Source organism: Rhincodon typus, chromosome 24 (assembly GCF_021869965.1).
Source record: "Rhincodon typus isolate 14 chromosome 24, sRhiTyp1.1, whole genome shotgun sequence".
Taxonomy (NCBI): domain Eukaryota; kingdom Metazoa; phylum Chordata; class Chondrichthyes; order Orectolobiformes; family Rhincodontidae; genus Rhincodon; species Rhincodon typus.
The window spans coordinates 32,642,187-32,656,618 of record NC_063355.1 but is presented as its reverse complement, the minus strand read 5'-3'; the positions used below and the strand labels follow the sequence as shown (position 1 = coordinate 32,656,618).

At 42.4% G+C, this 14,432-nt stretch overlaps 1 protein-coding gene across 1 annotated transcript in view; it reads left to right on the top strand.

Moving 5' to 3' along the window:
* LOC109931760 (phosphatidylinositol 4,5-bisphosphate 5-phosphatase A) overlaps window positions 1–14,432 on the top strand; it is an 87,592-nt gene that overhangs the window by 42,512 nt on the left and 30,648 nt on the right. Inside the window, exons 4-7 of the mRNA XM_048611783.1 lie at window positions 4,392–4,500; window positions 5,655–5,771; window positions 9,900–10,075; window positions 10,557–10,668. Coding sequence (XP_048467740.1) covers window positions 4,392–4,500; window positions 5,655–5,771; window positions 9,900–10,075; window positions 10,557–10,668 — 514 coding nt within the window. The remainder of the gene's footprint in view (window positions 1–4,391; window positions 4,501–5,654; window positions 5,772–9,899; window positions 10,076–10,556; window positions 10,669–14,432) is intronic.

The following is a 14,432-nucleotide window of genomic DNA, read 5'->3' as shown; positions in this document are numbered from 1 at the left end:
ATTCATCTAAACTGATCAGATACATTCAGATCGCAAACACTAACTTACCTGTTATCCATATAGATTCTGACAGAGCTGCCAAGTGTTTCCAAAATTTTCATTTTTTGTTTTGTAAAAGAATGTCAGGAGGCTGACAGGAAGTGGTATGTCCGACTCAATGTTTTGATGCTGGCTGATCCAGCTTTTCCAGCCCCCAACAAGCTCCCTCCCACAATCATCAGGTCAAACTTAATTTGCCACTTCTGGTTTTTGTACACATTAAAATGATGTTTGTGCCCGTTAAAATTGTGTTAAATTTGCTATTGCACACTCAGACTGAATACATTAATAGACCAGAGACAATTCCAGTGGGGAATGATGATCAAACAAACACTTGGTCCTGGCCATCTGAAACAGCAGGAAGTTGCTAACCTGTTTGAATATTATAAGCTAGATTTTTCCAGTCCTTACCATTGTTCTTTTGGGGTATTTACTGTTGGGTGAAAGGCATAGACATGCAATTCTCTTTGTTACCTACTCCTGGCACTGTAACCAGGCAAGTGACACAGCTCTACATGCGGCCTATCAGAACGACATGTGACAGTATCACAATGCCACATATTACCTACTCCCTGCAGAGAGCTGCAGCTTCGGTCATGGAGTCATAGAGTCCTACAGAACGGAGACAGGCCCTTCAGCCCAAACTGGTCCATGCTGACCAAAATGACCATCCACATTAACCCCATTTCCCTGCACTTGGCCCATATCATTCTAAACCTTTCCTATCCATATATTCGCCCAAATGCCTTTTAAATGTTGTTAATGTACCAGCCTCAACCACACCTGCTGGCAACTCATTCCATATGTTTACTACCCTCTGTGTAAAAAAGTTGCCCCTCAGATTCCCATGTATTCTTTCCCCTCTTACCGTAAACTGATGCCGTTTAGTCCTCAATTCCTCAACCCTGGGAAAAAAACTGTGTGCATTCACCCTGCCCATTGCCTCTTACGATGTTATACACTTCTATAACATTCCCCCCTCAGTCTCCTATGCTCTAAGGAAAAATGTCCTAGCTTGTCCAACCTCTCCCTAATACTCAGTCCCTTGAGTCCTCGGAACAGCCTTGGAAATTTCTTCTGCGCTCTTTCCAGTTTAATAACATCCTTCCTATAGCAAGGTGACCAAAACTGAACACAATACTCCAAGTGCAGTCTCACCAATGTCCTTTACAACTGCAACATAACTTCTCAACTTTTATATCAATGTTGTGACTGATGAAGGTCATTGTGCCTAAAGCCTTCTTCACTTCCCTGTCTACCTGTGACTCCAATGTCAGAGAACCGTGCACCTGCACTCCAAGGTCCCTCTGTTCAACTACGTTCCTTAAGGCCCTGCCATTCACCATGGAATTCCTACCTTGATTTGATTTTCCAAAATGCAACACCTCACACTTATCTATATTAAACTCCATTTGCCATTTCTTGGCCCACTTCCCCAGGTGATCAAGATCCTGCTCCAACTTTTGATAACCTTCCTTACTGTCCATGATACAGCCTATTTTATTGTAATCTGCAAACTTACCCATCATGCCTTGTACATTCTCATCCAAATTATTGATATAGATAACAAACAGCAATGGGTCCAGCACTGATTACTGAGGCACACCACGAGTCACATGCCTCCAGTTTGACAAGTATCCTGCCACTATTACCCTCTGCTTCCTACCATCCAGTCAATTGTGTATCCAATTTGCCAGCCGTCCCTGGATTCCATGCAATCTACCCTTCCAGAGCAGCCTACCACGTGGAACCTTATCAAAGGCCTTAATGAAATCCATATAGACTACGTCTACTGCCCTGCCCTCATCAACCTTCCTGGTCACTTCATCAAAGAATTCTAACAAATTTGTGAGGCATGATTTCTCACACACGAAGCCATGCTGACTACTCCTAATCAAACCCTGTCTTTCCAGGTGCTAAAGCCAGACACGGTGATGTTGGGGAGTTGAAGGGAAAACATTCAGAGGAAGCACAAAAGGGAATTTTTTAATATAATATCCAGCCCAGTAGCACAGCTTGTATCCATCGCATCTGTGACGTATTTATGTATTGATTAGTATTATGTTTGGAAATCATAGAGCACAGAAGAAGCCCATTCAATCCATCAAATCTGTCTCAGCTCTTTATCAGAGATTTCTAGTTACACCCATACCCCTGTTATTTTCCTGTAACCCTGCCCTAATCTTTAAGTATATATCCAATTCTCTTTGGAAATACACTATTAACTCCACTTCCAGCACCCTATCAGGCAGTGCATTCCAGATCACAGCAACTTTGTGTAAGAAATATTTCTCCTACCCTGCTTAACCCATCCCTCAACACCCAAATTGTTTTCTTGTTGCTTGATTTTATAAAACATCAATCATTATATCTTGCTGGAAGGATGGACTATTCAGCACCAGTCATGCTTTGTGAATCTCCCAGCATCGCATATTCAGTTCTTCCTTGATGGTCAGACTGAGGGAGTGCTGCACTGTTGGAAGTTAATTGATGATTGGAGTCCATCTGCTCTTTCAGGTGGAAGAGAAAGACCCCTAGCACAATTCAAGGAGAACAAAAGAACACTGACAGCTCTCCTGGTGGCTTGACAATATTTACCCCTGAGCTAATACCCCAAGAAATGACTGGCTATCTGTTTATTATCACTGTTGTTTTTGGGGCAAGCTGTGTGCATTTTGGCTGCAGTATTTCGAACATTATAACAGTGCGTACATTTCAAAGCTATTTCATTGTTTGTAAACTATGGTGATACATTCAGATCACAATGGTGCTATATGAGTGCAAACCTTTTTTCCCTTGTTCCAGTGGGAATTATTTGGGAACGTGCATGGAAGTGACATTGAGATGGAGAAATGGAGGCTTTTCTCCAGGGACTGTTGTCATTGACAGCATAATTCCCTTTCAGTGCATTATCCTTTGCTTTCTTATTGCTGTGATGGATCTATTGATAAGATGGGATAAACAAAGAATACTAGGGGATAACACTTGGGTTAGAGTGAGGGAGACATTGGTGCTTTGGTTGCCTGGGTCTGCTCTGTTCCACGAACCTAATCATTTCCCAGAAGCTCTGCACCAGCTCAATGGCTTGTTCCCTATTGGAAGTCAGCTGTCCAAACTCCAAAATGCCTCTTCTAGGACCAGCTTTCCATTGGCGTGATGTGAAATAGTCTCCTGGACTAGGATTGAGAATTAGTTGAAGTTTAAAGTTTGTGGCATCTGTCCCGGGAGTTACAGATGGCAGATGTAACAGATCCCCACTTGGGGAGTAGATAACAGATTTTGTCAGCTGCAGAGAGAGTGAACCTTTGGACATGGTGCAGGTAAAAGATTATTTCTACAGTTATTCATGTGAAGAAGTAAACATATGACTGTGTCTCCAGGGTACCTAGACCTGAAGAGGAACAGTAACGTGCTATTTATCTTCCCTACGTTGGTCACAGAACTGACATTCAGTACTAACACTTCTTCCTTGCACTTAGCTTGTGAGACACTTTACTGAGATCCCCCCAGCACCATGGACACCAGCAATACTTCTCTGTTTTGCTGCCAGTCAGCCAGGAAAGTCGGAAAGCCAGTCTTGAGGAAATCCTTTCTGTCCCCATCTAGTTAGTGCTGTAACTTGTGTTTGTGATCCTGCCTGATTTTCCTCTTGAATATAATGATTGAAAGTGCCATTAAATGTCACCCAGGTGCTCCGCAGTCAACTCAATCTTGCAGAAGTCTCACTGCCTTCCTGACCGTCCACCCTCTGGAATTTTACACCATTCTTACACTTTAAAAGACTGCATTTTAAATTCTCTCCCTGCTCCCCCAGTGCAGGATTCCTGCAAATATACAGATGGATTTAGAATTGTGTTTGCGCTGATGTAGGTCAACAGATAGGATCCCCAGGCCAGGAAAGATCCCCAAGCCGGGTTGGATTCCCAGGCCAGCAGTGCAGCCTTGGAGAAATGGCCAAGTGAAACTTCTGGGCTGTGGTTCCTTAGCTACATGGCCATTCCTTACCCATGATCCTATCAGAACAGACAGTGTCGGCAACTTTCCATCATGGTGAAGAATGGAACCTTGGTTAAACCTAGTGCTGTCTGACTCAACATTCACATTTTCCAGCGTAAGACAGCAAGAGGGAATTCTGGCTGATATTGACTTTCCATTTCTGACCTGGAGGAAGACATCAGGCTTGGGTGTAATCTCCGTCCAAAGTCAAATGACCTACATGAGAAATGACAACTTTGAGAGTTAGCAGAAGGCAGACTATGACTGAGCGACCCACCATCAGGAAAAGAAGGGAGAGAATTGAGGTAGCATTACTTGCTTTTAAAAAAAATTGTAACAATCTTTTATTTTTGAAGTTTGCAGGAAGTGAACTCAATGATAAATAAAAGACTGAAGGATGCCATCTTCACTGACCAGTGGAGTGAGCTGTTCATGGACACACTTAGTCCCTTTGGTTATGTGCTGGTAAGTTGACAAGGATAGAAATCCTAGTGATTGTCTTTGGCTGTGAGCATCGTTTCCAGGCTTGGCCTTTATTGCCCATTGCTGAGAGTGAGCAGAGCATTAGATTCAGCCAGTCTCCATTATTCACTAGCCAGAATGTGGCTTGGAACTCTGTTGAATTGAAAAGACCAGGTTTTTGAGGATTTGACTGAAACTGGAAGACTGGGGGAGGGAGGAATCTTGAGAATACCCTCACCATAAAAGTCAGTTGAAAATTCAAAGTTATCAGGCTGGAAAATGAAGCAAGCCATCAGAAGCTGAGAATAACTTTAGACTGGTTCCTGGAGAATGAAGTGTCCACTCCAGGGACAGAGGAAAGTGTACCTGTGGAGCAGAGTTTTAGTTGTTTTAACAGTTAAATGGGGTAATTTTTCTGTAGTTTAAAGTATAATTGGCTTCTGAAATAGTGTTTAGTCGCTGTTGCTTTTAGTTGCTTCCACTTGGTAATACTGATGTGTCTTGGGCCCCCACCATAAACTCCTTCCTCTTGTCACTGATTCCATTATTCTCTTTACCTGGTCTCTTAAACTGAATCAGACTTTACACAACCTCTGTGCCCCAATCAAAGCAAAGCTGAATTCTAACCCCCACATTCTCTCAATTCCCTAATGGTCTAACGTCATCTGATTTCAATTCTGCCTCTGGCTATCTGGTGAATAAACCCTCGTCCCTAACCTGTTCCCCATTTCACCTTCAGACCCAAATTCTCACCTAACCAACCGCTGTCCTCCATCCTTTGTAAACGTCAGCTCAGCCCCCACCCTCTAGACTCTTTCTGTGACTCTAGACTCTTAACAATCTCCACCCTATCTCCCCAAACCTCCCGCAGCTGCCTAGGCCCCACACTCTTGAATTCCTTCCTTCACTCTTGCACTTCCCCAACTTCCTCCCCTCCTTTAAGATCTTCCTCGAAAGCTACTTTTTGCCAAACCTCTGGTCCCTCTTCCAAACATCCCTAACAATCATGACACAGTTTCCTTATGTGTCTCAATTACTCCACTGTGAGGTGTGTTGGCAGATATTTCTGTGTTGGCTGAGAGATATTGCTGCTGTTGTAATATGTTGCAGAATTTGCTGTGTTTTAGAGACAGTAACAATTTGTCTCCCTGCTCTAGGTAACCTCGGAGAGGATGCAGGGTCAGCTACTCCTAGTGTTTGCTAAGTACTATCTCCTTCCTAATCTCCAGGACATCCAAACCGACTGCACCAGAACCGGCCTGGGTGGATATTGGGTAGGCCTCAAAATTTTTACACACAACAATACTGGATTTGAAAGAATTGCTTGAACCTTTCCTGCATCAAGTCAGAACCTGCATCAGTTAAATATGATCAGTCAGGTCAAAGATGGCATTGTCATAATTACTTGGCACAGTTGTTGCCTGTGCCCCTGATTTATCCTCTCATACCTGACAGTGCCAGAAAACAGCTTCTCTGATGTCAGCCTGTCTTCAGTGCCTTGCCTAAACGATTATCCATCACGTATGAGTCTAAACAGTCAGAGTGAGCAAATAGTTTCGCCCAGAGACTTTCACAGCCAACAAAAACAGTAGTTGCTGGAAAAGCTCAGCAGGTCTGGCAGCATCTGTGAAGAAACAAATCAGAGTTAACGTTTCGGGTCTGGTGACCCTTCCTCAGAACTCAGTCACCAGACCCGAAACGTTAACTGATTTTTTTCTTCATAGATGCTGCCAGACCTGCTGAGCTTTTCCAGCAACTTCTGTTTTTGTTCCTGATTTACAGCATCCGCAGTTATTTCGGTTTTTATTTAGTATCACAGCCAAGTTTGCCTTCAGCTGATAGGGGAAGAGATTTCAGGAAAATAATACAATCTGGCTGATTTCACCTTCTGCTGACCTTATTGGTCCTGAGGCCAACTCCATCACCATCAAACAATTCAGCACGGACTAGTGATTAAACCTCTCCTTGGATAACTCAGTCTGTGTTGATCAACTGAACTGGGAGGTATGGTCTGGAAAGTGGGATTTTAATATTAAATCTGAATCCATTATTAACTAGCAATCCAACACAGATTATTGGCTCATAAACCTATTCAGATTATATCAATAAAGCAGAACATTGCGGATGCTGGAAATTCTGAAAAAAAGAAAAGCTCAGCAGGTCAAGCAGCATCTGTGAATTGAGGTAAGTAAAGTTAATATTTCGGGTCTGAGACCTTTAATCAGAAAATTAGATTCATTTTATTATGTAGCGTGATTTTAACATGAATCCCTAATTATCACTGTGCCACCACTAGTTCTGAGAACACGATTCACAGCTCCCAATGAGAAAAAAAGTAAAAACAACAGTACAAAACACACAATCTCTTTCATCTTTGAAATCAGAAGTCACACGACACCACGTTATAGTCCAACAGGTTTATTTAAAATCACAAGCTTTCAAAGCACTACCCCTTTGACAGGTGAAGTGAAGAAAAGCATACAGGCACAGAATATATAGACAGAGAGATCAAAGGGCAGAGAGTTCAAAAGATCACACAAAAGGTGTCAGTGGAGTGTTGAACAATAAGTCTCTGCAGGTGATCAAAAATGTCAGATGGTGTGAGTAACGTGTCAACAGCTGAATACTAAGTGAAGCGAATGATCTATAATCCAATTAAATGAGGCGGAGAGATAATAATAAAAAAAAAGAAGCTGGTGCTGGAGACAAACCAAACAGCTTGATTAACATGCTGAGGGTCTAACCAATGTAACAACTAATCCAAAACTGCGCAAACTAATTAACGTGGAGAGATCATAACATGTTATCAGGGTGATGGTGTTAAAACAGGACAGTAAGGAAGATTTGACAAATACAGAACAGTATGGTGGGGCTACATGTAGCATGACATGAACCGAAGATCATGGTTGAGGCCATCTTCATGGTACGGAACATGGCTATCAGGTTCTGCTCGGCGATTCTGCGTTGTTGTGTATCTTGAAGGCTGCCTTAGAGAATGCTTACCCTAAAATCGGGAGCTGAATGTCCTTGACTGCTGAAGTGTTCCTCAACTAGGAGGGAACATTTCTGCCTGGCGATTATTGCGTGGTGTCCATTCATCCATTGCCATAGTGTCTGCGTGGTCTCGCCAATATACCATGCCTTGGGGCATCCTTGCCTGCAGCATATGAGGTAGACAACATTAGCCAAGTCACATGAGTATCTGCCGTGTATGTGGTGGGTGGTGTTCCCACGTGTGATGGCAGTGTCCATGTCGATGATCTGACATGTCTTGCAGAGGTTGCCATGGCAGGGTTGTATAGTGTCATATAGATGATCATGGCAAGATGTTCTTGGTCATTGATGACATGTTGAAGGCTGCAAAGAACATGTTGTAGTTTCTCCTCCCCAGGGACATGGACATCGAAGCATACTCTATCAGTCCTGTCCTGTGTCTGTGTTCTGAGGGGATCGTTGCAGCTTTTTGCTGTGGCACATCAGGACTGGCAATCAATGAGTTGAGCATCGTATCCCATTCTTATGAGGGCATCTTTCAGCAGCTTTAGGTATCCGTTGTGTTCCTTCTCATCTGAGCAGATCCTGTATATATCCATAGGAGATGGCTTCTTTAGCATGTTTAGGGTGGAAGCTAGAGAAGTGCAGCATTGTGAGATTATCCATGGGCTTGCGGTAGAGTGAGGTACTGAGGTGGCTGTCCTTGGTGGAGATAAGTGTGTCCAAGCATGAGACTGATTCTGAAGTTTAGTTCGTGGTAAGTCTGATGGTGGGATGAAACTTGTTGATATCATTGTGTAGTTGTTTCAGTGATTCCTCGCCATGAGTCCAGAGGAAGAAAATGTCATCGATATATCTGGTGTATAGCGTTGGTTGGAGGTCCCGTGCAACAAAGAAGTCTTGCTCAAACTTGTGCATAAAAATATTGGTGCATTGGGCTGCAAGTTTGATCCCCATGGCTATTCCATGCATCTGGATGAAGAACTAGTTGTCGAAGGTGAAGACGTTGTGGTCTTTTGATCACCTGTAGAGACTTATTATTCGACACTCCACTCATACCATTTGTATGATTTTTTGATCTCTCTGCCCGTTGATCTGTCTGCCTATAAATTCTGTTCCAGTATGCTTTTCTTCACTTCACCTGATGAAGGGACAGTACTCTGAAAGCTTATGATTTCAATTGCCTGTTGGACTATAACCTGCTGTCATGTAACTTCTGACTTTGTCCACCCCGGTCCAACACCGGCACCTCCACATCATGACTACCATTTTTGAAATCAGTTGTGGGTGAGAGATTAAGAGGTATTGCAGCAAGTGGAAGCTGCTTCAGAACACTCCTTGAAATTGCCGTGCTGTAATTACCCTAGTCCAGTTATATAACCAAACATAGTTTGTTTATTTTCTAGTGTATTCGGTCAGAAGCAACTCATTGTGCTGTTCGTTCACATCCTGCCCACATTGTTCTATTGTTGTTTGAGATCAGAATCAGCTCATTAATCCAGGGCCCACGAATATGAACCCATTCTTTAATTACTGTCTGTAGATGGTTAATTTATTCTGTGAGGCAGACTTGACAGCACCATGCTGTTCACACCACTCTTGCTGAGTGGGAAGTGACATGAAGGCAGCATGTTTGCCTGCATTGGTTTGACGGTGTATATGTAGATGTGTGTTTGCAGAGCTCAATTTTATTCTGAGATTGAGCTGGTGCAGGACGTGAAATGTCATCCTTCACTCCATGACATAGCATTTATCACTTCATAACTCACAGTGCGCCACACTGTATATCATTGTGTTTGGAGGCGTTGCTTGTACAGTACATGAGCATTTTTTGGGATGGATCCCAGGTATACAACATTGGTAATTCAGCTGAGGGTAGAGTGTGGTATGCCATCTGCCCAAACACCCCAAGGCTTGTGTCCAGGTTTTGGGGTTAGTCTGAGGGCCATTTCAGTCTATCCCAGTACAATGTGACAGAGCTCACTGTTACTGAGAGCTGGCATTGGCTACGCACAGGGCCTTCTGATAGCCCCAAACATACTAAACGTCAAAGGTTATCAATCCCAGAAGGCTCAGAGAAGTAAGATTGAAACAGAAACATAGAAATTAGGAGCAGAGTTGGACATTCGGCCCTTCAAGCCTGCTCACCATTCAATCTGATCATTGTTAAGGCCCTCTGGTTACCCATCCCTAACATCACCTAGCAATTTGGGATGGGCCCCACATGTTGGTGCTGTCATTGGTTCAAAATCCAAGCTGGATGCACTTCCAGAGGGAAAGCAGGAAGCAGCATTCCAAGACCTGGCATGCACACTCTGTGAGTGGCCTGGTCCAGTGGCTCCATGCCGTAGTACGGCGACACAATGGCCACACGAATGACCAGCGTTTCTCTTGCAATGTTGTAACAGGGTAACAAGGGAGGAGTCAGCGCCAGGTTGTCTCTGTGCGGTCACATGATTTGTTTCCTGAACTGCCATTTGCCAGCTCACATGGAGAACTCCGAACAGAGAATGGATAACTTTGAGAGCATCCTCCAGCTACAGCAGTTCAATGGCCCCGCTGCCAATGGAGTTCTCGACCACGAGTAAGTGTCAATGTCACTCCTCATCATAAATTCTTATTGTAGCCTTTCGAGTAGAGGGACTTGGATGGGGAGACAGGGTTCAATGTAAGTGTTGAAGATGAGGCCTGATCTGTTGGGTTGAAAGTCCTCCTTCTGTGCTTTGCTATCCTATGAACGTGAACAAGGTGAAGAGTTTGGCTGAGATTTCAACACCAGAAGAGAATAGGCTGAAAATATTGTTACTTATTGAGTGCCAAGGTAAGGGTGTTTGGTAAGGACATGTACAGGTTGAGGAGTTTCGAAAAGATGAATGTAACATTGAAGAAAGTTGACAGGGATAAGGTGGGACAAGGCTGAGATGCAATCAGATAATAAGGCCGAGCGTTTTGAAATTTGGAAAAGTTTTGGAAGAAAGAAAAATTTGATTTAGGGGTAAGGGTTGATGTCATTTGGAAGCTCTGATGAATCATAATAGCTGTTGTTGTGTTGTGCTTTGGTGCAGCGTTGTGTTCTGGTTTGGTGACCTGAATTTTCGAATCGAACAATACGATATCCGTTTTGTGAAAAGTGCCATTGAGAAGAACAAACTGGGCATTCTGTGGGAGAAGGACCAGGTAGGATCAATGGAACAAAAACACCTCCCGGAAACCTTGAACCCAGCATTGTTGTCTAACTCATCAAAATAATCAGCCTCACAAAATTGGACAGAAGCATTGTGGGTCCAGTGTTGATAAAGTGTCATATGTTCAGGAAGCATGTGGCCCAGTCACCGGGAGGCTGGTGCGTGATGTAGTGGTGATGTTACTGGATTAGTAATCATTAATTAGATCAAGTGGTCTTGATGAATGCTGTGCCAACAGAAGTTCAAATTCCAACACAGTGTCTGGAGAATAAAATGTCAAATTTGGCAATAATGTATATTAAACTATCAGATTGTCGCAAAAACCTGTCAGATTCACTGATACCCGATAGTGGAGGAAATCTGTTGTCTTTGCCCAATCTGGTTACACCAATGTGGTTGGCCTTTGACCACCATCTGAACTGACCTAGCCAGCCACTCCCTGTAGGCGGTTCACCATCAGCTGTTCAAGAGCAGTTAGGACTGGGCAGTAAATCTGGGCTGGCCAGTGATTCTCACATCCCAAGATCAACTAAGACAAAAACTTGCTGCAGGCTTTTCACCTCAAAGTCATAGATTTCTCTCCAGCCTAGGTCATGAACACATACTCTCCAACTGGTTATCTTTGGCAATCTCATGGAGAGAAGCCAGCCAATTAGAAGATGCCATACTGCTGGATGGGAGGGTGAGTGCGAGTCATATCCTGCATCGAACTCTGGTTATGAAAGAGTCCGAAAGGATGAAAGAAAATGGAAAAACATTTAATCTCTTACCAAATTTAACTTGAAATCTTTTGGAATTTAAAATTGAAACGTGCCTCAATCAATTCATTAGTTCATCAATGGAGTAAATGTCTCTAGAGACCTGTGTCACCTTTTCTGCTGTACAAGCAGTGGAACATCTTTGTGTACTGTTGTAGGATGTGTGTTTCATAAATAGACTACAGAATATAAGCAACCACTCATTACTGTGGCTGTGGGGGGACTTTGAGTCTCCCAAAATGGGGGATAGTAGTTACAACTGGGATGGACAAAGAGTTAACATAAGCTTTGCACAGTCTGTCCTCTCTGTGTTCTTGGCCTACCTTTATTTCAGTAAAATCTATCATGGATGCCAAGTTGTCCATTTTGTCATTGCCCAAGGAAATAGGCTGTGAGAAGTAGGCAGGTTACCATGACAACGGATTCATTTTGGGAATTGTTAAAATAGAAAATTCAAGTGCCCTCTAGCTGAACCTAAAGCTTTTTGCTTGAATGAAATAAACAGACTGAAAGAAGAAAACAAATCACTGTTAAGTCAGAGGCTCTGAAAAGAAATAAAACAATTCTGCCGTTCACAAGTAGAATCTTAATTCAAACCTGAGCCTAGTTTTCTGATTGGCTCTGCGAATGGCATAAGATGTCATTCCTTCAACATTATCGTGGCCTGCCATTTTCTTCCTTTCCTGCCACAATCTGCAGGTGCTGATCCACCCAGGACAGAATATTTTTGCAGTGGGGGGTGTCCTCACCAAAGCAGCCTTTCCAAAGAAGAATGGTTCTATTCTGGAGTGCAGCACCACTGAATGACATCTTGTCCCTAATTGACTGACATTTCACAATTTCTCTCCAATTTTATACTTTTAAACATTTTTACAAACATTTGTAAAGTCCCCTTTGGCACTTTGACCCCACCTGTAACATCCATACAGTTATTCCCCCACAGATACATGACATAAATGAACAGTTTATTTTCTTCAAAGTAACATGGGGAAAGGGCAATCTGTAACAAAATGGAGTCAAGGGGGTTGGTTAACTTCATTTCTTATCTGCAAATATACATAAAACTGCCAAGCCTGGAAACAGCCTCCTTATATGGACAGGTCATTAAAATGTAAATGAACTTTTGAAATATTCCTTTCAGAACACATTAAAAATGTAACCAATCTCTCCTGTAGATTTAACAGCTGCCGTTATCCAAACGCTTACAGAGCTGAAACACAATGAACACAAACTTAGAGGCTGCAGAATGAATGCAAGGGAAAAGTATTTTATTGCAAGGAGGTGTGAATAGCTGAGCTTCAAACTCTGCTGTAGTTCAATGCTGATCTATTCTGGGACTATTTATGTTGACAATGGAAGCACCAATACTATAGTCTCTTGACAGAAACAAGCTCGTCATAAGAAGCAGATGTTTTGAGAGCAGCTTCATGTCAGTGAGTCTGGGAAACCAGGGGATCACAGAGGGAAGAGATCCTACCAGCAAAGAAAGGAACCTACCCAGGACCCTAGAATGGGCAATGAGTGGGGCTATGCTTTTGTGAAAATAAAAACCGAAAGAACTGCGGATGCTGTAAATCAGAAACAAAAACAGAAATTGCTGGAAAAGCTCAGCAGGTCTGGCAGCATCCGTGGAGAGAAATCAGAGTTAACATTTTGGGTCAAGTGACCCTTCCTCAGAATGCTTTCGTTTACAGATTTGCAAATCTGAGCCTGATCCTTGCTGAAATACAACTTCAATTGGTGCAAAACCTGACGGTTGCAAGGAGTAAACCATCATGAGCTTATTAGTAAAAACATCCTACCTCCATTTAGTTCCATCAGCCAAAAAAAATTGACTTTTCTTTTAAAACTTTTGAGTCTGTTTTTGAGAGTCATGGCACCTAAGGGGTTAGAACATTTCTTTAAAACATGTCTTGTTGCAGTTAGTCAAGAGGGGGACCATCCTACTATCTACTCTCTATTGATAACACAGTCTACGTCAGCACTCAAGGAGATAAAGACAGAAAATGTAGAAATACGAGTGGATCATTGCACTATCTGTAAAGACAGAAACAGAATAAACATTTCAGATAAAAAAAAACTTCCAAAGCCTAGAACTCTATTTTGCTCTGGTTCTGATGAAAGATTTTTGATGTGAAATATTTCATGGGATATGAGCACTACAGCAAGGCCAGCATTTGTTACCCGTTCCTTATTGCTCTTGCACAGAGACAAGATGTTAAGAAGACACACCATCCATATCTAGTGAGGAAAGTTATGGATAGAATTAAAGTGAAAGAGAAAGTGCACAATTCCCTGAAGATTAATTATGGGTCAGAAAATGGAACAGAAGGTAAAAATCAGAAAATAATTATTTTTTTTAAATGAGAAAGCATGATAGAAAGCTAACTAGAAGTTTAAAAACAAATAGTAACAGTTTCTACAGGTCTTTACAAGAGAGAAGGAGTAACTCAATTGAGCATTGGCTCTTTAGACAGTGAGTCTGGTGAATTAGTAATGGGAAATTAGAGAATGATCAATGAATTGAATCGATTTTTTATGCCTGCCTTCACTGTAGAGGATACAAATAGGATCCAAGAAATAATTATAGAACAAGACTCAGACTCCGGGAACCCAATGTCAATAGAATGAAGGCTAAGTGATCTCTAATTGCACAGTGATATATGGCTGCCTTCTCTGAACTCTATGTAGCCTGTGTGGAACTTGTTGGCCTTGTTCAGTCTGAGCACCTTCTGCCACATTTATGAGGTGGGAGCGCCATCTGTTGGTACTGTGTGTTCCTGCTGAATTAATCTAATGTTTTCGGATTGACAATCATGAGGTTCAGAATGAATAAACCAGGTTACTTATTTAGTCAATCAGGACATATTTCTTATGTTCAGTTATTTTGGCTACATCGAACATGAACAAACTGTATCATCCAATGCAATCTCAATTAAATCTCCTCATCCTAAATGCCATACAATAACAGGAAAACCCAAGAAATCTTTCACTTTCA